General features: G+C 45.1%; 1 protein-coding gene across 5 annotated transcripts in view; it reads right to left on the bottom strand.

Annotated features, from left to right (window-relative positions):
* Positions 1-7,590: 7,590 nt before the first annotated feature.
* The window catches only part of MLLT10 (MLLT10 histone lysine methyltransferase DOT1L cofactor), a 259,169-nt gene continuing 239,448 nt past the window's right edge, over positions 7,591-27,311 (bottom strand). For 4 of the 5 annotated variants that reach the window (XM_068235601.1, XM_068235602.1, XM_068235605.1 and 1 more), the window contains 6 exons: positions 19,984-20,172; positions 18,864-18,949; positions 17,830-18,182; positions 14,159-14,261; positions 11,642-11,863; positions 7,591-7,790 (listed from right to left, as the gene is read on the bottom strand). In XM_068235601.1, coding sequence (XP_068091702.1) covers positions 7,746-7,790; positions 11,642-11,863; positions 14,159-14,261; positions 17,830-18,182; positions 18,864-18,949; positions 19,984-20,172 — 998 coding nt within the window. In that variant the 3' untranslated portion in view covers positions 7,591-7,745. Of the gene's footprint in view, positions 7,810-11,641; positions 11,864-14,158; positions 14,262-17,829; positions 18,183-18,863; positions 18,950-19,983; positions 20,173-27,311 lie in introns of all 5 variants that reach the window. The other variant, XM_068235604.1, reaches the window with a different exon arrangement.

Here is a 27,311-nt window from a genome sequence, read left to right as displayed (position 1 = left end):
ATAATGTTTTCAGGATTTTCTTCATATGGCATAGATCGGTTCATAAATATTGCTGGCTGAGTAATTTCCACAGCTAATGGATTTTATGGAAATTTTCAACATGACGTTGAAAATTTGGGGAGGAGTTGACCAGCAACGCACCTAAGGCATGAAAATCTTAAAGGATACACCCGGCAATCTGAAAGGTTTCACTCACCTGGGGCATCTGGCAGCACCTTGAGGTCTGTTAGTCTATGGTACAGTTCCACTCTGAACCAGGCCTCCAGTCTCCCCTCCGTAATATGGCAACTGGGTCGGGATCTTCTGCGCATGCGCAGTTCAGGGTTTTTCTGCACTTGCGCAGTCCCGAAAGCATTGAACTGTGCTTGGGCAGAGTGCTCGTTGCGATGGGATTTTGAAGCAAAAATTATCTGGACAGCTGCAACAGAGCCAAGTGAAACTTACATACAAACACTTACCTACCCAGGACCACAAAATGCTTCATTTGTTTGTTTGTTTTTCTTCGAATGAACCTAAACATCAAAATGTAAACCCTGAAGTCATAGAGAAGGCAATTTTATTATCTGATTTGTGATGGTGAAGTAAAGGTGCAAACCTATTGCGGAGTGACTCCCTGGAATCCAGCACTGCAGTTTTCCCTCCATCCTCCGGGTGGCGCTGTAACCCTATAGTGAGATTGCCATCTGTCGTCATGATGATAGACAGCAATCTCTCCAGGGGTAAGCAGAGCCTCGGAGGAGAGGAAGAAAAATGGCGGCCGACGTCGTTAAAACACCCACTGCGCGCATTGCTGTGCATAGACCTTGTGGCGGCTACCACGAGTTCAGCTTGGGGTTACCGCTCCTGGCATGTTTTTTCCACCCAGAGCTGAACTCGTGATTACCGCTAAGGAGGTTATGGAATGCCTGTCATAAAAGAGATCACTGCTCATATCTTGCGTTTCCTGCTCCTCTAGCTATAGACCCGCAAGCAGACATGAAAGGACACCTGAACTGAGACAAAGGATCCACATACTTTTGTGCATTGTCCATTACTCTCTCTTCATTCCCCCAGTCCCTGTAATTACTTCTTGAAAAATGTGACTTTTGGCTAAAGTCAAATTTTCAGACAGGAAGAGGCAGGCTTCCCCTCCGACTCCAGCCTCTCAAGGAGACCGATTGTGGCAGGGGAGAAGAGGAAATAGGAGGGTGATAGGCAGGGCCGGATTTGTAGTTTTTACCGCCCAAGGCCACTATCACCAGCTGCCCCCGCTCCGACAGCATCCTAAACTCGCCCCCCCCCAACTCGGCAGGGATTAGATTGTGGGCTCCGTCGAGGACAGTTAGTTAAGAGATGGCTGGGATTAGATTATAAACTCATCTGAGGACAGTTAGTGACATGATGGCTGGAATTAGGTTGTAAGCTCCTTGGCGAATGGCACATTCGGCGAGTGACAGGCAGCTCAGAGATCACTGTAAGTGCCCGTTCACTGCCCTTCATCCTCCGAGTGCCAGATCTGGCTGTTGGTAGCTGCAAACTGCTAATTTGCTATGTGCAAACTCTGTGTAGCAGACTAAGGGCCTGTTCAGACTATATGCGTTCCTAGCCGTTTTCAGGGAACGCGTACTGGTACCAAAAACGCATAGAAACGGCTCCTAATGCTTTTGAATGGGCTAGTTCACATGTATGAGACGCATACGTTTCTCATCTGCATTGCTGCACGCAGTTCTGTGCGACACGCATAGAAACGGACGCAATGAAAGTCTATGGACGCGTATCAAAAACGCGTACTATTACGTTTTTAGCGTCCGTTTTCCTCTGCGGTTCCCATAATTCTTTTTTTCCCCCTGGGTCACGTGTTTGTGCAAAACGCAATAGAAAATGCATTAAAACGCAAGAAAAACGCATGCGTTTTTCAACTTGCGTTTCTTTGAATTTATACGCGTTCTACAAACGCAGCAAGTATGAACAGGCCCTAGGTGCTACTGCTGCCCACTGCCCGCCCCTTGCTTTCCTGGTGCCCTAGGCCATGGCCTATGTGGCCTTGCCTGAAATCCGGCCATGGTGATAGGAAGAGGCAAGCTTGCAGGCATGTTCTCTCCTAATTGAACATTTTGCCAAAAGTACTATTTTTCAAGGAGTGATTACGGAGTCCAGGAGGAACGAGGAGAAGATCGGACAACACCCAGAAGTATGTGGATCCAGCATGAACATACCTCTGGTTAGCGTAAGTAGCCTTGCTCGGGTCGGGTGTGCTTTAAATGAGGGTCATCGGATCGGACAATAATTGTATCTCTACAAAAGAGGCTCTGAAATCTACCATGCTTGAGGGAAGGGATGCACCGTTTAGGAGTGGTCCTCTTCTTGGCCAGTGTGTACTGATCTCTCAGGATAGTGTCTGACCGTGATTTGTATTGGTCTAAATCACTCATCTGGAAAAAAAAAGTCTGAAAATACTTGTACTTTTCTGATCAGCACACTTGTGGCAGTTGATTGACATCCAAAACATAAGTATTGTAGCCAACTGGCAAATGAGTAATAGCAGCCGCAGGTTACAGGAGTTGAAGCATAAAGATTTGAAATAAGAGTTTGGCCTCAGAATAGGTGCCCTTCAAAGGAACAAGCAAGTGTGTGCCCGTCATGATAAAAAAGGTAGGGTGGCAAATAGCATCAGTGCCACGGCATATGTTGGCACTTTATAAATTAATAATAGTAGCATACTGAACAGGATTCTGGTCATGTGTAGGAAATCCATTTCTTAGGCCCAGTGCACACCAAAACCTCTAGCAGATCCTCAATAGGCTAGCGGTTTTTGGAGCAGATTTCAAAGGGGTTGTAGGCATGTTTAGAGATGTTTTCTAAACATTAAATAAACAACTCAGAACAACTTTGTTATAATTGATTTTTGAAAGTGTATTCACCAATTGTACAAACACACCTACATCTATACAGAGTGTTCTAATCTATTGCACACGCCCGTTAAACCCTCAAAACTACCCATAGCATAATTGGAATATTGAATTATATCAGCGCTGATTTAAACCAATTGGTATTATTATTGCACTGTCCCCTTAAATATTTTTAGTTAAGCTTCCTCATATGGCCCTCCAAGGTAAATGTTCCAATTTCTATGCTTTGACTGGGATCTATGTTGAGGTAGTTATTAGAGTGATAGTATCCTAAATTGCAAGAGAAAATTGTCCATAAAATCAAACATAAAGCCAAATAGAAACAAAATTTATATAGGAAAGACGGGAAGAGACCTAAGTACACGAATTGGTGAACATTTGAACAATATAAAAAATAAAAAAGTTGAGAGCGCAGTAGCTGTTCATTTTAATGAATGCCAAAGGGGGAGTACAAAAGGCTTTAAGTTTAGAGGAATTTACAACCTTAAAATCAGCCCAAGAAGAGGCGACTTTGACAGATTATTGCTCCAAAAGGAGTGTATGTGGATCTATAAGTGTAACACTATGGCTCCGCACGGAATTAATGTGGATTTTAATTTGGGGGTGTTTTTGTAAAGACACAGGAAATGGTCTCTTTCCCTCCTTTCTATTTTTCTACATACCCCCGATAGTAAAAGTTTGGGGATATCACTAACCAACTAGTAGAAAACTGTTATTAACATCATGAAATTTTTTATTTGATTTTTTGTTTATGAATTGGTGAGCCTCTCCTGTTGGGGGTGACCCCCCTTTTCACCCCATTTTTTAAAGGTGGGTGGTGTCTCCCGGGGCCCCCCTCGACACAAAGGGTGCAGAGATATAGGTCCATATTATAACCAATGAAATTGCCTATAAGCTAATTATGGGTTCAAGATGTTATACTAACATATGGCATATTGGAGAATTCATGTTAAAATTGTTTGAGTAAAAAGAACCCAGTATGGAAAAATAATTATAAGATGGCATCAGTAATTACTCATGGGGATAACAATCATGGTGAAGTAGTAATCTCATTGAATGAATGAATAGAATTTGGCATTCTATATGAAAAATAACCACAAGATGGCATTAAAATAGCACTTAGAGGGAAAGCAACCATGAGGAATGAAGTAATTCTATGAAGATTTACAAGAGGGTGCCCAAGAGGACATGGAATATATGAATATGCATGAGTTGAGCCTATTTAAGCCCACTAGAGGGCGCTGAAAGCAGAATTTATGGTCTTTTGCCTTGAAAAAACTTGTGTAAACGAGTGAAACGCGTTGGCTAAGTTTGGACCACATCAGCCACCGTAGGAACTGATGCGGAAGTCCGGGCGTTCGGCGTTTCAAGCCAGGAAAGCGCGCATCCAACCGAACAACGGTGAGCGCGGCAGAGGAAGAGCCGACAGCCACAAGTAATGGACCTTACCTCACAGATGGGAGCTAGAGGTGCATATCCAAAGTAAGTGGGGACGCCCACGAACAGCCCTCGCCCCAGAATACTACGCAGACGGGTAAGATTGACAGTTCATTCATGTCTAAGCGGCTGGCATAGACTTTAAGGAACGTGGAAAGAACAAATCCCCGGAATGGTTTCTATTTGGCTGTATGTTTGATTTTATGGACAAATTTTTTCTTGCAATTTAGGATACGATCACTCTAATAACTACCTCAACATAGATCCCAGTCAAAGCATAGAAATTGGAACATTTACCTTGGAAGGCCATATGAGGAAGCTTAACTAAAAATATTTAAGGGGACAGTGCAATAATAATACCAATTGGTTTAAATCAGCGCTGATATAATTCAATATTCCAATTATGCTATTGGTAGTTTTGAGGGTTTAACGGGCGTGTGCAATAGATTAGAACACTCTGTATAGATGTAGGTGTGTTTGTACAATTGGTGAATACACTTTCAAAAATCAATTATAACAAAGTTGTTCTGAGTTGTTTTTTTAATATTTATACTGTGCTAGGCATAGATAGGGAGTAGGAATATGATGTTTTCTAAACATGCCTAGCGTTTTTGTGCAGCAGATTACAAATATTGTTACAGTAAAAGCAGTTACTGAACAGCTTCTGTAACAAAAACGCCTCAAAACCCGCTCTGATCTAGCGTTTTCTAGAGCGGTTTGCGGTTTTCCTATACTTTACATTGAGGCAGAAACGCTTCTGCAAACCGCAAACGTGCAGCAGGAGGCACGTTTGAGGTTTGCTAAAAACCTCAAACCGCTGGTGTGCACCATCCCATTGATATACATTAGCAAAGCGCTTTCACAGGCGGATGCGGTTTGCAAATCGCTGCTAAAACTGCTCGGTGTGCACTGGGCCTACACAGTCAGCTTTATCTTCATGGCTGTGATGAAGATATGTACTTGTGAACATTAATAACAGCTGTAATGTATTGATTGTTTCCTAGTGATTTTTTTTTTTCGGGAGGTCCAAAAATGACCAAAGCACTCATGGTGACCACGTTCAGTTATACTCTGCTATCATATCCAGATCCATGTGATGGCTACATGCTTGTTAGGAATGGCTATGTTAGATTCTATACCTCATTATAAAGGAGGAAGAGGTCAACACAATATAAATCCATTTTAAAGAAGTCAACCGATGTTTCCACTAGATTGCCTCTGCCCATACTTCATTATGGTTTTTGGGAATGGCAGCTGGTGGACACCCCTCAGTCACAGAGTATTGGCACATGTCAACAAATACAAGTGCTTACTGAAGCAAACACTTAATCACTTGCTCTTTCTGGTGGAGTGCAAGCCACAGTAAATAACTGAAGTTATTCTGATTGACTCCACAGTGGGGGATCAGTTCTCACTCCGACAAGGAAAATGTCAGACAGTGGACTAAGAATTTCAGCTAAAGCTTCATAAGCTTCTCCATTCAAGTGTTCCAGTCAAATGGGGGTTAGATTATTTAATCAAAGAAGTTCAGTTGGCAGAAATTTGTGATGTCATCCTGTAATTCTGGCAGGCTTGTAAAACTTGTCAAACGATTTAAGCACCCACTGTATATAAACCCTGTGGCTAAATGATAGCCGATTTAGTCGCAGGATCCTGTGCTACTAATGCGCAGAGAAACCATTATCTTGGGTCTACAAACAACCGAGAAGCTTGAGCCATTGAGAGGACCTCAGTTGTCAATAAGTGTCCCCTTATGAGAATGGAGCTCCACAGTGGAATACAAGGACGCTAGTTGAGGTAGACCTGAGAAGGTAGTGGGTCTCTGGGTCCCAGGGTATTTTAATACAGGTATGCCGTCTGCCACCACTATGTGGGTGAAACATACACTTGAAAAGATTTAAATTGGCAAATCTTTCTGTTCATGACCATGACAAATCCAGTGACCTGAATAGCGATAATCAATAAGATATTGGAGGGTTCCACCGCTGGGTCATAAGTGTTTACTCTACAGTTGGTTTCCTCTCTAAGTTTGAGTAAAAACATCTAGTGGCAAGCTCCATGTTTGTAGCCAAGAGCAGATGTTCTTCTCCTGTACTTGGTGACTAACTGTAGGAGGCTGTAAGATGTTGATATGTTTAACATGTACAAGTGGTTATTTTAGTTTGATTATATTTGTAAGATTCAGAGGTGGACAAATGAAACAAAGTTTGGAGTCGAGTAGTCCTATTTAGGACCCTAAAAATAATTCTTGAGGACTAAAGAATAGTTTTCTCTACTGACGCCTGCCCTTAGAGGTTCTTAAAGTCAAAGCCATTTTTTTTTTAAGTCCTTGTACCTTGGTGGGGGGAGGGTGGGAGGCAGAATGATCCTAGAAGTTGGAATGGCAACCTTCCCAGAATAAAAAGACAAACCTTTTTCAAAGCAATCTTCCAAGGTTAATGGAATACTAACAAGTCCCCTTGCTATATATGTTACGGTCAGAACCCGAAGTGTGGTCACTTCTAGTTCTGGCCGGCCACTTCGGGTTCTGGCCGGCCAATATGCGAAGTTGCCGCAGCGCAGCGGCCAATGTGAGCAATGTAATGTTTACGCCGTCTCGCTGCGGCCAAATTGATGACAAACTTGCTTAATTTAATGAAATATAGCCGGCGGCAATGTAATAGATGAAGCCGCCGGCTTTCGCACTGCCTCTCTCCTCCCCCGCCTCCCTCCTCTCCCCGCCTCCCATACAATACGTAGCAGCCACCGGGGACATGCAGCCGGAGAACTATAACGTTCAATGGAAATTACTAATGTAACAAAAATAAATGGGACGGAGGACTCCACAAGTTTGCATAACTCATAACTGAGAAATAAATAAACATTAAACCACAGCCGATATTAGTGGCATCAACACGCGACCGAGCCACTAGTGCAATGCGACTGCACTCTGCAGTCCTGCCTCAAACATCGGCAACAGGCACTTTCAGTGGAATAAAGTGGCGCTACCCATATCAACCTGGCTGTCCTCAGCAGGTGCTGAACATGAACTACCGGGATGCGCCACTTAACAATTTGACAAGAACTTTGTCTGGACCATAAATTGCACTAAGGGACCAGCAAGAACATCTCCTCAGGCACAGTGACGACAGTGTTTCCACCTCTCCGATGACGGCCACGTTTCAGTGCAACAAAGCAACAAGAACGTTACAAGGAATAAATATCACAAGCCTCGTAAGGCTGTCGTCACTCCGGCCTTCACCGGACCAGCAGGCCGCACAACATGCCGATTCAGGTTGCTTGTTCCTCTGCAGTCAGAAGGACAAACATTTCAAGTCATTTCTGTCTCCGTTTGCATGGCTTCTTTGCTACTTTGAGGAAGACATCTGTAAGGATCCAAGCGCCAGGTGTGAGTGCTAATTCTTCCAACTCTCCTCCACATCAACTCTTGTCTGGCATAACCGGTCCTGATTTATCTCCGAGCCTCTGCAGAGAGGAACAGCAGCTTCAATGAATAAACAGGGAGAAGGAAATCATAACAGATTACATAGAACAAGGACTGATCCATAAGTTCTACATGGGATGTGAAATAAGTAGACATGAATCCTGCCGAAAGAAAAAAAATAGCACTCCAATGGTGACCATCAATGATACAATCTTGATTTGCAATCTTACCAAATCTATATGGTAGATGGGCAATCTGAGAGAATATACTTTAAATGGATTCTTTAGGTAGTCCCTCATATTTCATAGAACTGTTAAGATTGTACAGTCAAGATTGTATCATTAGTGGGCACCTTTAACGTGGCCACACATTACTCGATATCTTAAAGAACAATTGAAGTGAGAGGTTGCCATAGTTACTTCCTTTTAAATAATACCAGTTGCCTGGCAGCCCTGCTGGTCTATTTGGTTGCAGTTGTATCTGAATCCCAATCACTGTCGCAAAAAACTTAAAATGTAAAACACATACAAATAGGAGGTACATTAACCACTTCAGGATTCTGCGTACGCTTAACTACGCCCCTGAATCCTGAAGTGGATTGCATGGAAACGGCCACTCGTATGAGCGGCCGTTCCATGTCAGTTCACGGAGGGTGTCTCCGTGAACACCCTGCGAGCCGCCGATCGCGGCTCGCAGGGTAAATGTAAACACACAGGGAAGTTCTTCCCCGGTGTTTACATGTATACGGCGCTGCTGCGCAGCAGCGCCGAAGAGGAGATTGGCGATCCCCGGCCTCTGATTGGCCGGGGATCGTCGGCATCTGATAGGCTCACAGGGGGAAGGAGAGGGAGGGAAGGAGGCCAGGAAGCGCTGCGGAGGGGGGCTTTGAAGAGCCCCCCCCCCCGCAAGCGCAAGCAGCCGGCGGCGATCAGACCCCCCCAGCAGGACATCCCCCTAGTGGGGAAAAAGGGGGGGAAGTCTGATCGCCCTGGCTGCTAGCTGATCGGTGCTGCGGGCTGGAGAGCCCACGCAGCACAGATCAGCAAAAATACCCCTGGCACAGAAGTGGTTAAGTCTTGTAGCCTAGCGCCCATTTTTAAATGGGCGGGCTTTTTTACTTGTAAAGAATAAAGGCCATGCTAAGTATCCCCTATGAAAAGATGGAGTAGCCCAAAACCTGTCGGTAATGTCAGATTTCTACTACCTACTGTAAGTGACAGCAACATAGGAGAAAAGTAATTTATGGCTCATTTTACTCTGGAAGAAATGTATTTCTTATTTGTATGTGTTTTAAATTTTAAGATTTTTGCAACACTTCCTCTTTAAGAAAGGTGTCACCTTGACAGAGGTGGAAGTGCATCTTGTCATGGAGACACAAGACTCTCAACCCTGAGTGTATCACCATATAGAATTTTATTCTACAGGAAAACAAGAGAGGAATAAAGCTGGGTTCACACTGGCATGTAAATCATCGTTCGCCACATCAGAGTACAAAGTACCAGCAGACATGTTCACAGATCCTTTGATAAGTACAGGAACCGTTCCTGCATGTCTGTTGTGAACGGATCGGCTGTCTGTTGCGGTGATTGGATCACCAGACGTGTCATAGATAGCAGACTCTAGGAACAAGGGTATTGTGCCATGGGAGGTGACAGCACATATATGCTGTCACCATGCAAGGCAGCAATACGATATGTAAACCGATCTTGTCAATGCAGTAACTCCACCCCTCTGCAATTGTCACAAAATCCTCTATAATAAAACACCAGAGTCTCTGCGTCCCATGTCCCTGTGTGTTTTTTTGTTGTGCGCATGTGCAGGGAGGGACGCAGAGACACTGAGGAGAGCTGGGGTAATGACAGTGCGGGGGCCAGGAGTGTGCGCACGTGGTGGATGAGCGGTGACAGACCTAACCCGCTTTTAAATGGCCTAAGGTCACTAGTAAGTAAATAAATATGACTCAAGTTGTGCCTACACCTCATACATAAACAGCTGAAAGAGAGTTTCATCACTTCTGTGCCAGCACTCTCTGCCCCCTTAAGGACCAGAGACTACTGGTACGGTAAACCGTCGCCTCCCGACGAATCGCTCAATAATCCACCGCTCCTGCCGTTCTGTCCCCGCGACGGCAGAGCGCTGTGCGCTGGTCATTGGCTCCTGACCCTGTCAATCAATGTAAGCCAGTGGGATTGGCTTACAGTGATGACAGGGCTAGGAGCCAATGAAAACTGCTCTTGACCGGCTCATAGAACTCTGCCGTAATAGAGACAACAGGTTGAGTGTATTGCGGCGGGGAGAAAATGGCATGATCGGCAGGAGCGGCGTGACTGCACGGCGGGATGATTGAAATCTACGTCCCGTCAGATCAGCACTGCCACACCCAGGACACAGATTTCAACTGCGTCGGTCTGCAAATGGTCAAGAACATTACGTACGTTTTTCTTTCAAGTGGTTTGAAACTTAAAATAAAAATCATATTAAAATACATATCTGTGTATGTGTACATATGTATATATTCTGTTTTACAAAGTAAACAAATCATGATTCCAGCCTTACTTCTAACTCCTTGGTTCTCAAATCCCTTTATAAACTATATGCAAAGAATGAGCCGCTGTGCAGAAAACAGATTATATATATTTCTTAAAGGATAACCAAACTGACATGTGACATGATGAGATAGACATGTGTATGTACAGTGCCTAGCACACAAATAAATATGTTGTGTTCCTTTCTTTCTCTCCCTGAAAGAGTTAAATATCAGGTATGCAAGTGGCTGACTCAGTCAGGAAGTGACTAGAGTGTGACCCTCACTGATAAGAAATTCATCTTTTTTACCTCTTTCTTGCTCTCAGAAGCCATTTTCTGCTAGGAAAGTGTTTTATGGCTGGAATTTCTTATCAGTGAGGGTCACACTGTAGTCACTTCCTGTCTGAGTCAGGACTGAGTCAGCCACTTGCATACCTGATATTTAACTCTTTCAGGCAGAGAAAGAAAAAAGGAACATAGCATAGTTATTTGTGTGCTTGGCACTGTACATACCCATGTCTATCACATGTCACATGTCAGTTCGGGTATTCTTCCATTTTCACTTCTTCCATTTTGAGTTTCATGTAACATGGGCCAGTCAAGGCCCGTACTCACCATGAGATTTCCCCGACGATCTTTCCCACGAAAGGCATTTTTTTGAGCGACGAGGGATCGTTTCCGTGATCTTGCCATGTGGGTACATGCGCGTGATCACGTGAACGTCCTTTAGCATCGCACAACGATAATGACCGCCACAGCGGATCAGATCTTTAAGATCCCCGATGACTCTGCAAAAAGTAATGCAATCGATTGTCTTCCCATTTGTGCCCGTCGTGTAATCTCAGGTAGTGTCGTGTGATGTCACCAGCAGGAAGATGGATCAGGGAACGATCGTCGTTGGGGGACGTCCCTGGACCCTTTTTCCTGGGACATTGCGGTGAGTATGTAGGTTAATGGCTGGTTTACACGGATGGTTGGCGGCGTCAGGGCGGCCGGAAGCCACGTCGTCCTGTGACGTCTCGTTAGGGGGTGGAGGTACAGCGTTTTTCGTCCCCGCAACGGGACATGAAGCTGCGGCGGCTAGGCAACCCTCGACGGCGCATGCAGCTTCTAGGGCTGGCTGAAACCACGCTGTAAAGCGGGATCGGAATGCCGCGTTTGCGCAATCGCTGGTAACCGCGCGATGCTAAACGTTCCCATTCACTCGAATGGGAGCGTTTAGCTGACGAGTCCCGACCGATTGGTGATAAACGCTGCCAAGCATCTGTGTAAACCAGCCCTTAGTCAGTAATGACTAGACTTTAGCCCTTGCTAGTGACTCAGTCTCCTGTGTGACTCTGCCCTACACAACACAGCAGACACTTACCGCCACTTTCTGAGCTGCACTGTCGGCGTGCATGGCCAGGAATGGGTTGGCAGTGGCTGTATGGAGGGCGCTGGCCTGCGCTCCAGCCAGCAGGTTGTTGAGTGGCAGCTGAGCAGCAGCAGGAAGCTGCAGCTGCTGAAGCTCTGCCTGGTGGTGGTGGTGATGCTGTTGCTGCTGTTGATGATGCTGCATCAGTTGATAGATCAGAGCATGGTGCTGATCCTGGCCATGAGGAAGAGATGACAACTGATCAATGTGTGGAAAGCATACATAGTGTAGATGGCATGCTACCTCTGACATTTTATTGTTAAAGGGTACCAATATGTACAAACCTAGCTAAAGCTAATGTGCTGTGTACAATAGAAGTCACTGTGGGTGAGATCATTTAGGGTGTTTGAGGGGAAGCGTCTGATGTCATTGATTGGCTATAACATTGGAGGCTTTGCCCCCACAGATTGCTTTCCCCCTCCAGGGATGTACCCACATCCTATCAATACCCTGAGGGTAGGATCACACTAGGCAGAATTGCATATGCGGTTTCCACTATGTGCTATGGAAAACCTATATGTGATTCTGCCTAGTGTGTTCCTACCCTTTGGGCCAGTGCACACCCAAAAAAAAACGCTAGCGGATCCACAAACGTTAGCGGTTTTTTAGGCCTCTTTCACAGTGGGACGTTGCATTTGATGCGACGTTAAAGTCGCACAACGTTCCCCTAACGCAGCGCATGTAGGTTATGAAATTGGACGTTGTTTTGTACTGCGTTATGTGTCTCTTGGTGTGCTGTTTTCGTCATACCGATGGAACGAAAACAGTGCATGCGTTACATTTTAAAAAAACATTACTGAGCATGTGCAGCACAGATAACGCAGCAGATTCATTGCTAAACGCACAGCATGCAGCACTTTCTAAATATTGCTACACGTTACACACAACGCAACGTGTGCACTGTGAATTTCGCACAGACTGTGTTGCTGTACGTTAGTCTGCGCTATAAATTTTTTATAACGTGCGACTAACGTCCCACTGTGAAAGAGGCCTTAATCAGTTTCCAGAGCGATTCTAGGCATGTTAAGAGCGATTTTCTAAACATGCCTAGCGTTTTTGTGTAGCAGATTTTATATTTTGTTACAGTAGAGCTGTAACTGAACAACTTCTGAAACAAAAACGCTTGGAAAATCGCTCTGATCTAGCGTTTTTCAGAGCGTTTTGAGCTTTTCCTATACTTAACATTGAGGCTGCATCGCCTCAGAAATCAGCAAAAATGCTGCAGGACCAGAGTTTGCGTTTCGGGAAAAAAATGCTCTGGTTTGTGTATTGAAATAGCCCGCAAGTGTTTTTAAAAACCGCTCTTGGTGTGCACCAGCCCTAACTCAGTGTTTCTCCAACCTGTCCTCATGACTCTTTAGCAGTGCATGTTTTGCAGTCAACCTCCCCTATGCACAGGTGGGGTAATTAGTCTCAGCTGCATGGAATCCACCTGGCTGAGACACTAATTACCCCACCTGGGCAAAGCTGCCTGCAAAACATGCATCTCTGAGGAGTCACGAGGACAGGTCTGAGAAACGCTGCCCTAACATCAAATTCAGGGACTGAACCCTTGCACATCGCTGCTAAAACATAGAAATCAGATTTAAAGTGAACCAGAGACAAAGCAACCTCATGTATTTTACCATATATATCAGTGGGAACATTAGAGAAAACACCTACCCTGCTCTCTGTTTCATTCTTCACTGTTCAACCTGCTTCTTATCAGCCCTTATAAAATCCCAGACTGAGCATTCAGTCTGGCTTTGCTCAAGAATCATTAGAGCTGAGTCATTATAGCAGAGCCAGAAGGAGGCAGGCTTGGGCTTGAAAAGACATCAGAGAAGACAAGACTCAGCTATAATGATTCCTGAGCAAAGTCAGACTGAATGCTCAGTCTGGGATTTTATCAGGGCTCAAACAAGCAGGCTGAGCAGTGAAGAATGAAACAGAAAGCAGGGTAGGTGTTTTCTCTAATGTTCCCACTGATATATATGGTAAAATACATACAAAATACAGGTTGCTTCGTCTCTGGTTCACTTTAACCAACAGCCTTGAAAGCCTATCTTAAAGGACACTGAACTTAGGAGGCATATGGAGGCTGTCATATTTATTTTCTCTCAAACAAGATCAGTTGCCCTGCATCCAGATGATCTCTTTGGCTCCAGTAGTACCTGGATCACACACCTGAAACAAGCATGTGGCTAATCCATTCTGACTTCAGTCATAAACACCTGATCTGCATGCATGTTCAGGGTCTATGGCTAAAAGTATAAGAGGCAGTGGATCAGCAGGGCAGGCAGGCAATGTGCATTGCTGAAAAGGCAATACATAGGTCAGCCTCCATATCCCACTTAGTTCATGTATAAAAAGGAAAAAATAAAATAAAAATTCAGTTTGCCGTCATGTGATTTTGTGGCAATACCACTTCCTGTTTAATTCTACAGATTTATCATTACAGGAAGGCTCCGCCTTGTGAGAGACACTTACAGGGGTCAGCTGCTGGGAGCCGAGAAGCTGTTGGAACTGCTGCTGCTGCTGGTGGATGAGGAGCTGCCTCTGCTGGTCAGACAGAAGCGCTAATCCTGAGGCACTGCAACAAGATCAAACACACCTGCATTACTCACAGGCACCACTGGGAAAGGTCGCGCATTAAAGAGGACATGTCACCTATATGCAATAACAGCGTCAGAACCGGATCATGAGCATGCAGATTAACTGTAAACCATCTGAAAATAATTCCTACTAAACAAATAAGAAGCACGTTTTTTTCCCATGGTAAAATGAGCCATAAATTACTTTTCTCCTGTGTTGCTGTCACTTACAGTAGGTAGAAGAAATCTGCCAAAAGCGACAGGGTTTGGACTAATCCATCTCTTAATAGGGGATTCTCAGCAAGGCTTTTATTCTTTATAAATATATTCCTTAAAAAGTATTTAAACAATGATGCCGGCCAGCTTCCCTGCTCGCTACAGTTTTTTGGCAGTTGGACAGAGCAACTGCCATTCACTAAGTGCTTTTGAAAATAAATACATCCCTGAGAATCCCCCCATGAAGAGATGGACTAGTCCAAAACCTGCCGCTTCTGTCAGATTTCTACTACCTACTGTAAGTGACAGCAACAAAGGAGAAATGCAATTTATGGCTCATTTTACTCTGGAAAAAAACATACTTTTTATTTGTTTATATTTGCACATATTTTAAATGTTACAATTTTTAGCCATAGTGCCCCTTTAAATAGGTTTAGTAGCAAATATGGCTCACAGGGAAAGGTTTGGACACAGCAAATTTAAGGAGGCAAAGCAATTTCTTTTTAGTTTTAGATGTTTTATATTCAAATCAATGGCGCCAAATGGGACATTGTCCGACGCTTTGATCCAAATAGCCAAAGCCGTGCTGGACTAGATCCGGCAGCAAGCCCAAATGCGCCCATGTAATATTTACATTATGTGGAGCATGTGGCTGGTGGTGACACCAAGCAACTGTCACCAGTGTGGTGTTGGTATGCCCTAGATTGTTAGCCTCTCCTTAATGTGATGATGTAACCCTATAGCGTTATGTCGCTACCACCAGCTGACGGTCATGCACAGTTGCCCTATAATAATGCACTGCCCAGCCCGGAAGCTCCAATTAGGATAGGATTGGCTGCATGTCACTCACCTCCGCCTTTCTCTGCTGTTGCTTGCTCCAGTACTTAAAGTGGACCCAAATTAAAAATACAAGATTTTAGAAATAAAATCTATTTTCTAAATTATAATAATAAATAGCAGCCTTTTTTCAGTTGCATGATGACAAATATAAAATATTTTACATTTATTGGAGGAACTCCTCCCTTCTTTTCATATTGCCGGGACAGAATCCGGCAAACTGGTGTCCGGCAATGGAGGAATTGCTAATGGCTGCCACCTGTGTAATCCTAGTTATGATAAAAGAAGGGTGAAAAGCATGCACTGAAATGCTCATAGGCTTGAAGGAGTGTTTATTTATCTTTGTATGTGTCAGAGTGGTGCAACTAAATATTTTTAATTAAAAAAATGTTTGGTTTGGGTCCACTTTAACTACTTAGGATCTTAGTAGTTGAAATCTACGTCCTGTTTTGATGGCTATTTGGCTGCCAGGTCGTAGATTTCAATTCACCGCCGCTGCGCGCATCCGCCGTTTTTGCCGCTGAATCCCCGCCGTCTCCAGTCGCAGCTCACGGCTCAGGAACCGATTTCATTAGCTCCTGGCCCTGTCTTTCAATGTAACCAACTCCCATTGGCTTACATTGAAAGACAGGGTCAGGAGCCAATGAAAGAAGCTCCTGGCCGGGTCACAGGAACTCTGCCGTCATTGAGACAGCAGAGTGGGTGGCGATCGTCGGGATTCCGCCGTTTCTGTACCAGCGGTCTCTTGTTCTTAAGGGGACAGAGACGCTGGTACTTAAGTGGTTAAGTAATGGTACAGTCTGTAAGGAGAATGGTGCATCCCATACAGTGAATGGTGCAGTCCTTTTGAGAGCTTCTGGCATTTCTTCCGGGGCTGGACAGCGCACTACTATAGGGCAACAGCGCATATCTTCAAAATCAGCTGTCCATCAGCTGTTTTCGGACACTGAAAGTTCTATCGCGCATGCAATAGAAAACTGTAACGCAGTCCAAGCGTGATGACGCAATATGGTTATGTCATCACGTTAAAGAGACGCTAACAATCTAAGGCATACCAACACCACACAGACACCCCTTAATGCCAGCCATGTTTTTATGTATAAGACTTTGTTTTACATTAGTGCTGAACAATTCAATCTCCCTCTAAAACCTTTTGTACTGCTCCCGACATTAGACCATTTAGCTGGGATTTTACTCTCAAATTTCTGGACAACCAATATCACTGCCATGTATATAATGATCAATGCAGATTCCCAAATTATTACCTTCCAATTACCGTAAGTATAATCCAGCATAGGTAATCAAAGGCCAAAAGAAAGCTATAGTGCAAACTGGACTATGCTACATTCACAAAGGATGCCTTTGATAACCAGTGTAGGACTATATGGATTACCTCCTATATTTAAAAATGCCTAATAAAGGACCTGTTGGGAGTTTGAAACTTTCTATCCACATGATGTTTCTTCTATATGTATAAAATACTGGAGTTATCCTCGAGGCTTAATAACAAACCTTTTTTTTTCACAACATAAGACGCACCATACCATGACCATACGTTTTAGAGGACAAAACATAGGAAACCCAGTGTTCTCTCCAGGCTCTCTTAGCCGGGTGCTCCACCCGGCTAATTTTGGTGACCACCCGGCTATCATCGACTCACCTCCTCATCTGCCTCCTATGCTGTAAGCAGAGTTGTATAGAGAAATGCCAGCCCTGCATTCTACCATCGTGCCCCACCTGGAAACTTTTTCTTTCCACCCGTCTGGAAAAAAATTCTGGGGAGAATACTGGAAACCTGGTGCATCCATGGAGCAGGGGGCGTATTGTGGAGGGTATATCCAACCCCCACCACTTCCTAGTATAACACTTCTTCCCCGTACCCCACCAGAGTAGCTGCAGCCGCTGGAAGGTGTACCCACCAAGCTGTGTCCTTCTCTCCACCCTGTTCAAGCTAGTGGTAGCCGGTGCCAGTTGTCCCCCTCTCCTCTCATGCTGTCTCTCCTTCCCCACTGTCCAAACTAAGTGATCACCATGGGAAATGCAGAGTAAAAGCACAGCGGAAGCCCCCACCTTTCCAGCCAGCGCACTCAGAGTCCTCTGTCGCCGTTGGCACCCTTTCTCTGTGACTGTGGCACAGACGACCCCCCCCTCCACACACACACACACACACACACACACTTTTGTGGGACAAAAAATGTTTGGCATGGAGCAAAAAATACAGTAAGTGTTGTGCTGAACTAATGATAAATATTTTTTTCCTAAGCGATCTTGGGAGGACAGTATGGCATGAACAGCCATGAACTGAGGCAAACACTTCCAGCTCATAATTTAGCGCTCAAAATTGTAAAATCACTTATTTTACAGATATGAATATGGTTATTAATGTGTAAAGAGGAAGTCAATACAGAGGAAGACTATTCACAGTTAATTACAAAGTAAGTGCTCTGATAACCCGAGACAAACATCAAATCTACAAATAGCACGTGCGGCCATATTTTCCTGTTTCTTGCTTACCTGTTAGTAAGGGTGGAAGAAATAGGGTGTGTTACATTGGGCAGTATTGTCCCATGAGTAAGGGCAGTAGTTTGGGGCAGAGTAGCTGGAGTTTGGATCACTCCATTCAGAGCCCCGACAATGCCATTAATTGACAACTGGTTCGTCGGCAGAGCTCCAATTATTGCACCCACTCCCGGCACAGAGGGAAGAGTCGGTGTGACGGTCTGGATGCCACTGGTTAGTGTTCCCATGGTCACACCGTTGAGTCTTTGGACGGCCTGGAGTTGTTGTTGTGCAGGACTCTGGCCATCGGGGGGAGGAGTGGAGAGGGATGATGAGCTGCTGGTACTATGTCCACTTGAGGTGAAATCCTGGAAACAAGACAGATTTACTTTGCTCAGGCACTGCACATGGATAACACACACAACTAGTAAATATTATTTTGAGATTATTCATGTAGTTGAACTCTGCTGCTTGCTACGTAGTAAAAAACAACAATAATAAAACCTCTACCGTGCATGTGGTAAGACAAATGCATATATTATATTAAATTCGACAACATATTTAACAAGCCCTTGTCTAGAAGGTTCAGAGGATCCCAGAGCAAGAACAGCGAGCTGGAGGAGAATGAGGGAACACTTTAGACTATCACGAGGCTTCCCTCCTTCGAGGCATGTACGGTAATTTTTCCACAACAGTGGGACGAGAGAACGTAGAGAGGACTGGAAAGCCACTTAGGGATCCAGAGCATTCCCTCTTCTTAGTGGAGTATGTAACTTTTATCCTGGGGGTGGTTACAGCTATCCTTTATCAAAATGACCATTTCATTTTCTTTAACCGACAGCTATAACTTACAAAAAACAAAACAAAAAAGAAAACAGGAAGCTAAAATTCCACTTCTTTGCAACCATGGCAATAGTACATCATCTGGAGTACAGACCGCCAACAATTTCCTGCCTTTTTGAATGAGTAATTTGCTACATCATTTGCAGCCACTAAATCTACAATTTACCTCAAATATAGGCACACTCTGGGTCTTCCCAGTAACATACCTGATGCATGGCTTGATGGGCGGTTTCAGCCTGGAAATTTGCGAGGTTGGGGCTTTTACTGATGCTCAGCGGATCTGTGTTTGATGCTAGAAAAATTCAAAAAACACACCAGCCAGCATTATGTACAGTCATTCATCCTTATTTGTAAGAATACAGCACCACCCCACAGCATCAATCTACAGCATAGCAATGACGGAGTCAAAAGCCATGAGATGAAACAAAACTTTATTACAACTGCCCTAAACACAATAATGAGAGGAAGGAGAGCGAGAAATGAGCAGCAACTTCTTCTGAAAACGTATTTCAGTCTACTCAAGAACTTCTTCAATTCTTCTCCCATCTACTCTCTCATACACATACTTTTAATTGTTTGCAGTTTTGCCCCCATAAATTTTGATCAATAAAACACGTTCATCTGAATACTATCTGTGAATTGCCCCATAAAGTCATGTCCTTCCAACCTTCCATAGTGTTGGAGCGGTTCTTCTACGTTTTCAAAATGAGTTAATACAGTGTTATGACGTTAAGAAAAGGACACAAGCCCAAGTAAGAGGTCCACAAGGGTTGTCTACTTCCAGAATAGATCACAGTTTCTTTAAAATTATTTGTAAAAGTATAAAGGTAGATTCCATGAAACTGGACGAATAAGGCCTGCAGGAGTAATTGAATTCCAAATATCAGGAAATGTAGCATAATTTCTGTAGCGGAGAATACAAAATGATTGGACCTTCCTTTGTTTCAAGAGTCGGAGCTTTTATGCATCAAAGAAAGTGAAGGCGCACATCACTTGTACGGTAAAAGGTGACCAGCAACGAGTCCAATAAAAATAGTAATTATATTCCAAACTGTTAAAAAGAACTACAGCAATCCAAAACAATAAAAGTACAAGTAGTTGAACTCTGTTAAAAGTCTCAGTTCCAAGACTTGGTAAAGCCCACCTAAAAAAAGCTGAGACAGAAAAAGGACGGTATTCCCAAAAATGCATGTATAAAAGTAGGTATGGGGTAAATGTTACGGTTTGCACAAATGAGTGACGAGTGCAGCAGTGCAGAAACCAGACTTACTGGCTACAATGAAGATCCTGTGGGTTAGAAAAAGCACGTATCAGAAGAGTCCTTACCGTTCTGTGATGGATATAGGTGCACTTGGGGGGAGGAGCTGGGGTTGGAGGTTATGGATGGGAAGGGAACAGACAACTGGGCATTTAGGATCTGCAGGCGTTCCTTTTTGGCATTCAGGTTTTTGATTTGCTCCTCCAGCCGACGGTTCTCCACTTGAAGCTGGTGCAGAGATTTCAGCATACCTAAAACTGACGATACAGAAAAAAAAGTCATGCAACCCAGTCCACGTTCTTTTGTAAAGCCAATAACTTTTTGCCCTATCACAATATGGTAAAATAAATTACATGGAATTACATTACACAGCTGTTTTATTACTGGTTTTGCTGAAAAGGGTCAGTCTATGATAATAAAGTATTTCACATAAAAGTTGGAGTTCTTTAGGTTCCTTTAGATATGGTGCTTTGGTCAGCAAAAATAGACAATATTGACTGTGTTGGCAAATCAGTTGTTACGCCAGAGGTCTTTTTGTTATCAGAACAAAAGATGCTGGAATGGATTCTTCTTCGGCTGACCGCTGGATGAGTTTTGTGTAACCATAGTAACGCGCACAGCATGAATAGAGGACCCCCATTCACGGCTACATCGGCACACTGGCTAAAGCAGCCTATTTGGTGGAACCTCTGTATAATAGGAGCTGTACGTGAGCTGATCTGGGAGCTGGAAAGCAGGTATCTAAACAATGCAGTTCCCAGAGGGATTTCTCAAACAATTACAAGCATTAAAGTCCTAACTTCAACCAAAAAGCAAAATGTGTGGACAGATCATGATATATGCTAAGGTTGATTTATCAAGATGGACAACAACAACTAGAGCATAAGTGAAGCAACTGCCTGAAGCAACCAATCAGATTACAGCTGGAAAAAAAATCCCTTTTTCTCCAGTTTTCGTCTTCTTATTTAGCAATAAGAAATATTAGGGCAGGAAGTAGTTCCATGAGATATCTCAACCCAGGGAGTAGGGACATGAGATATGTCAGCGCAGGGAGTAATGCCATGAGATATCTCAGCACAGGGAGTAGAGCCATGAGATATCAGCACAGGGAGTAGGGCAATGAGATAACTCAGCACAGGGAGTAATGCCATGAGATATCAGCACAGTGAGTAGGGCCATGAGATATCTCAGCACAGTGAGTAGGGCCATGAGATATCTCCGCACAGGGAGTAATGCCATGAGATATCTCAGCACAGGGAGTAGAGCCATGAGATATCAGCACAGGGAGTAGGGCAATGAGATAACTCAGCACAGGGAGTAATGCCATGAGATATCAGCACAGTGAGTAGGGCCATGAGATATCTCAGCACAGGGAGTAGGGCCATGAAATATCTCAGCACAGTGAGTAGGGCCATGAGATATCTCAGCACAGGGAGTAGGGCCACGAGATACCTTAGCACAGGGAGTAATGCCATGAGATATCTCAGCACAGGGAGTAGAGCCATGAGATATCAGCACAGGGAGTAGGGCAATGAGATAACTCAGCACAGGGAGTAATGCCATAAGATATCAGCACAGTGAGTAGGGCCATGAGATATCTCAGCACAGGGAGTAGGGCCAGGAAATATCTCAGCACAGTGAGTAGGGCCATGAAATATCTCAGCACAGTGAGTAGGGCCATGAGATAACTCAGCACAGTGAGTAGGGCCATGAGATATCTCACCACAGAGAGTAGGGCCAGGAGATATCTCAGCACAGGGAGTAATGTCATGAGATATCTCAGCACAGGGAGTAATGCCATGAGTATATCTCAGCACAGGGAGTAATTCCATGAGATTTCTCAGCACAGGGAGTAGGGCCATGAAGTATCTCAGCACAGGGAGTAGGGTCAGGAGATATCTCAGCACAGGGAGTAATGTCATGAGATAGCTCAGCACAGGGAGTAATGCCATGAGATATCTCAGCACAGGGAGTAGGGCCATGAAGCTTCTCAGCACAGGGAGTAGGGCCATGAAGTATCTCAGCACAGGGAGTAATGCCATGAGATATCTAAGCACAGGGAGTAGGGCCAGGAGATCTCTCAGCACAGGGAGTAGGGCCATGAAGTATCTCAGCACAGGGAGTATGGCCATAAAATATCTCAGCACAGGGAGTATAGCCATGAAATATCTCAGCACAGGGAGTAGGGCCATGAGATATCTCAGCACAGGGAGTAGGGCCAGGAGATATCTCAGCAGAGGGAGTAGGGCCAGGAGAGTTAGGACACCTATGTTTACCTGGGTACTTCTGCGCAGTATAGGTGACTAAGCATAAGAATGCATTCTTCTGCGAACTAAGACCCTGGCTTTTAACTTAGCTGTAGGGATAACAGTTGCGCCTGGATGAGTAAATCTGTGAATGCATTTGTTTGAACATTTGCATGCGAGTGCGAAGGGTTAATAGATGTTTGCTGTTTTCTAGCCACACCCCCTTCAGCACCTCCCTTTCCTTAACTTATTTAATGTCCTAACTAGATGTGATGTGCCTGGATACATGTAGGAGATATCTCGGCACAGGTAGTAATGCCATGAGATATCTCGGCACAGGGAGTAATGCCATGAGATATCTCGGCACAGGAAGTAATGCCATGAGAGATCAGCACAGTGAGTAGGGCCATGAGATATCTCAGCATAGGGAGTAATGCCATGAGATATCAGCACAGTGAGTAGGGCCATGAGATATCAGCACAGGGAGTAGGGCCATGAGATATCTCAGCACAGGGAATAAGGCCATGAGATATTTCCGCACAGAGAGTAAGGCCATGAGATATCTCAGCACAGGGAGTAGGGCCATGAGATATTTCAGCACAGGGAGTAGGGCCATGAGATTTTTCCGCACAGGGAGTAGGGCCATGAGATATCTTAGCACAGGGAGCAGGGCCATGAGATATTTCAGCACAGGGAGTAATGACATGAGTATATCTCAGCACAGGGAGTAATGCCATGAGATATCAGCACAGGGAGTAGGGCAATGAGATATCTCAGCATTGGGAGTAATGCCATGAGATATCAGCACAGTGAGTAGGGCCATGAGATATCTCAGCACAGGGAGTAGGGCCATGAGATATTTCAGCACAGGGAGTAATGACATGAGTATATCTCAGCACAGGGAGTATGGCCATGAGATATTTCCGCACAGGGAGTAGGGCCATGAGATATTTCCGCACAGGGAGTAGGGCCGTGAGATATTTCCGCACAGGGAGTAGGGCCATGAGATATCTCAGCACAGGGAGTAGGGCCATGAGATATCTCAGCACAGGGAGTAATGACATGAGTTTATCTCAGCACAGGGAGTAATGCCATGAGATATCAGCACAGGGAGTAGGGCAATGAGATATCTCATCATTGGGAGTAATGCCATGAGATATCAGCACAGGGAGTAGGGCCAGGAGATATCTCAGCATAGGGAGTAAGGCCATGAGATATCTCAGCACAGGGAGTAGGGCCATGAAGCATCTCAGCACAGGGAGTAGGGCCATGAGTATATCTCAGCACAGGTAGTAATGCCATGAGATATCCAAGCACAGGGAGTAGGGCCAGGAGATATCTCAGCACAGGGAGTAGGGCCATAAAATATCTCAGCACAGGGAGTATGGCCATGAAATATCTCAGCACAGGGAGTAGGGCCATGAGATATCTCAGCACAGGGAGTAGGGCCATGAGATATCTCAGCACAGGGAGTAGGGCCAGGAGATATCTCAGCACAGGGAGTAGGGCCAGGAGATATCTCAGCAGAGGGAGTAGGGCCAGGAGATATCTCGGCACAGGTAGTAATGCCATGAGATATCTCGGCACAGGGAGTAATGCCATGAGATATCTCGGCACAGGGAGTAATGCCATGAGATATCTCGGCACAGGGAGTCATGCCATGAGATATCAGCACAGCGAGTAGGGCCATGAGATATCTCAGCATAGGGAGTAATGCCATGAGATATCTCAGCACAGGGAGTAATGCCATGAGATATCAGCACAGTGAGTAGGGCCATGAAATATCTCAGCACAGGGAGTAGGGCCATGAGATATCTCAGCACAGGGAGTAGGGCCACGAAATATCTCAGCACAGGGAGTAATGCCATGAGATCTCAGCACAGTGAGTAGGGCCATGAGATATCAGCACAGTGATTAGGGCCATGAGATATCTCAGCACAGGGAGTAGGGCCATGAGATATCTCAGCACAGGGAGTAGGGCCATGAGATATCTCAGCACAGGGAGTAGGGCCATGAGATATTTCAGCACAGGGAGTAATGACATGAGTATATCTCAGCACAGGGAGTAATGCCATGAGATTTCAGCACAGGGAGTAGGGCAATGAGATATCTCAGCATTGGGAGTAATGCCATGAGATATCAGCACAGTGAGTAGGGCCATGAGATATCTCAGCACAGGGAGTAGGGCCATGAGATATTTCCGCACAGGGAGTAGGGCCATGAGATATCTCAGCACAGGGAGTAGGGCCATGAGATATTTCAGCACAGGGAGTAGGACCATGAGATATTTGAGCACAGGGAGTAGGGCCATGAGATATTTCCGCACAGGGAGTAGGGCCATGAGATATCTCAGCATTGGGAGTAATGCCATGAGATATCAGCACAGGGAGTAAGGCCAGGAGATATCTCAGCATTGGGAGAAATGCCATGAGATATCAGCACAGGGAGTAGGGCCAGGAGATATCTCAGCATTGGGAGTAATGCCATGAGATATCTCAGCACAGGGAGTAGGGCCAGGAGATATCTCAGCATTGGGAGTAATGCCATGAGATATCAGCACAGGGAGTAGGGCCATGAAATATCTCAGCACAGTGAGTAGGGCCACGAGATATCAGCACAGGGAATAGGGCCATGAGCTATCTCAGCACAGGGAGTAGGGCCATGAGATATCAGCACAGGGAGTAATGACATGAGTATATCTCAGCACAGGGAGTAGGGCCATGAAATATCTCAGCATAGGGAGTAAGGCCATGAGATATCTCAGCACAGGGAGTAGGGCCATGAGATATCTCAGCACAGGGAGTAGGGCCATGAAATATCTCAGCATAGGGAGTAATGCCATGAGATATCTCAGCACGGAGTAGGGCCAGGAGATATCTCAGCATAGGGAGTAATGCCATGAGATATCTCAGCACAGGGAGTAGGGCCATGAAATATCTCAGCATAGGGAGTAATGCCATGAGATATCTCAGCACAGGGAGTAGGGCCAGGAGATATCTCAGCACAGGTAGTAGGGCCAGGAGATATCTCAGCACAGGTAGTAGGGCCAGGAGATATCTCAGCACAGGGAGTAGGGCCAGGAGATATCTCAGCACAGGTAGTAGGTCCAGGAGATATCTCAGCACAGGGAGTAGGGCCAGGAGATATCTCAGCACAGGTAGTAGGTCCATGAGATATCTTAGCACAGGGAGTAGGGCCAGGAGATATCTCAGTACAGGGAGTAGGCCAGGAGATATATTAGCACAGAGAGTATGGCCAGATCATGCAGATCTACTGTGAAGCAGTTCATTTTGGCGGCACAGTAACCAGCATTTATTGGCTATCCTATAGACCGCAATGTTAATTGCTGCTATGGGGCACAGGGGTATTTTTGGCGTGGGGACTTTGGTAAGCGACGCAAATGAAATCGAGGGTAGGGCAAGTGTTTGGGGAGCTGTCGGCTACCTGTGGAAGTGGACTTCAGCAAGCAGCGTTTGTATTCAGCAAGCAATTGATTAGGCATATAGGTGGAAAGGTTAGCGTTAGGTGCATCGGTCAGAGTTAGAGGATAGGGTAGAGGGAAGTTATAAGGTGTAAGGTCAGGTACAAAAAAGTCACTAACCGTAATAGAATATCGGGTAACAATGTTGCTGACATTCAAATTATCGGCATGTACAATATCCACAGGTCCTGTCTCTTAAAGGCAAACTCTGGGCAAAAAAGTAAAGCTTGTATTGATACCAGATTTTCTGGATTAATTTTAAGGTTGTGCGGCCCTTGAGAACCTGAGCAATCCAAACCACCTAGTAACTAAGTTGCTAAAAGTCCCAAATCCTTACAAAACTGGGGGGGGGGGGGGCGCTTCGTAAAGCACAACCTGGAAGTTGTTTTACATTGCTTTACCTCGTTATACTTTCACCTATAGGAAAATAATTTTGCTACAGGAAAGAATCAGATATAATCTCTGCACATGAACATGAGAAGTGTGCCGTGTAATGGAGACATATTTCCCAGAAGCCCGAGCAGGCGAAGCAAAGAGCTGAAAGGAGGCCTGGCTCCCGTGTGGAGCTCCAAGTGCTGTCAGAGAGAGGAAGAGCTGCTCGTAATCACATTCCGACCATCAAGCTTCTAGGACCAGAGACTTCCTGCTCTTTGATGAGATGGAAGGGAACAGATTCTCCCGGCAGGCTCATGTGGCGCCACTTGACTGAAATCTGTACTGGCAAACGTCACCTCAACTATGACAGCCAGCAATTGGTGAAACCAGTATGACCTGGGTTATTAACATGCATTCCAAAGGTAAGCAGTGTGTGCGTGCGCGTGTGTAAATACAGAGACTGTCTCTTATTGTTGAATATAATTACTATGCTTCTGAACTATTATCTTAAAGTGTACCCTAAAGCATAAATTGTATTTAAAATGGAAACTTACCTCAGTAATGGGAAGCCTTTAGACCAGGGGTGTCAAACTCAAATAGAAAGTGGGCTGAGATTGTGCACAGGGTCAAGTTGCGGGCCAACCTCAATGTCTACTGGCAACCTTCCTCTCTTTTAAAGTTCCCTGTTGTCTTTAGGCCCCCCTCTAACCTCTATACAGTTCCCAGTTCCCTGGTGCCTAGTAGTCCTCCCTCTCCTAAACCGTTCCCTGCTGTCTAGAGACCCCAACTCTCCCCTATACGGTTCCCTAGTGTTTAATGCTTTCTTCCTACCTCCTCCATTTTACTATCCTGGTGTTCTAGGGCTACACCTCCACTGTAGCTTCCCTGGTGGTCCAGAGAGGGCCAAACATGGGGAAAGTGGGGAAATCACTAGAGGGCCAAATTTAATGGCTTTGAGAGACAAATTTGGCCCACGGGCCAGAGTTTGGCGTGTATGCTTTACAGTCCAGAGGCTTCTCCAATCCTCTTACACCCCACTGTTCCAGTGTTGGGTCCCCCTAAACAAATTCGACAAGGGCGTGTCCAATATGTAGTCACGTTCCATCGTTCGCAAGCTTCTACTGTACTGGACATGTAAGAGTAAACTCCGGGCACGCCCAAGAGAACAAAGCCATTCATACCTGTCATTTTCCTCTCCATGCATGACCACTTAGTTATACTTGACGAGTGGGAGCGCGGCCACAAGAAAGGCGTATTGCAATGGATAACTAGAAGAGGATCAGGGGAGTCTCTG

Source organism: Hyperolius riggenbachi, chromosome 5 (genome assembly GCF_040937935.1).
Source record: "Hyperolius riggenbachi isolate aHypRig1 chromosome 5, aHypRig1.pri, whole genome shotgun sequence".
In the NCBI taxonomy this organism is placed as follows: domain Eukaryota; kingdom Metazoa; phylum Chordata; class Amphibia; order Anura; family Hyperoliidae; genus Hyperolius; species Hyperolius riggenbachi.
Note: the sequence above shows the minus strand (reverse complement) of the source record. Positions and strands in the feature narration are given on the sequence as shown.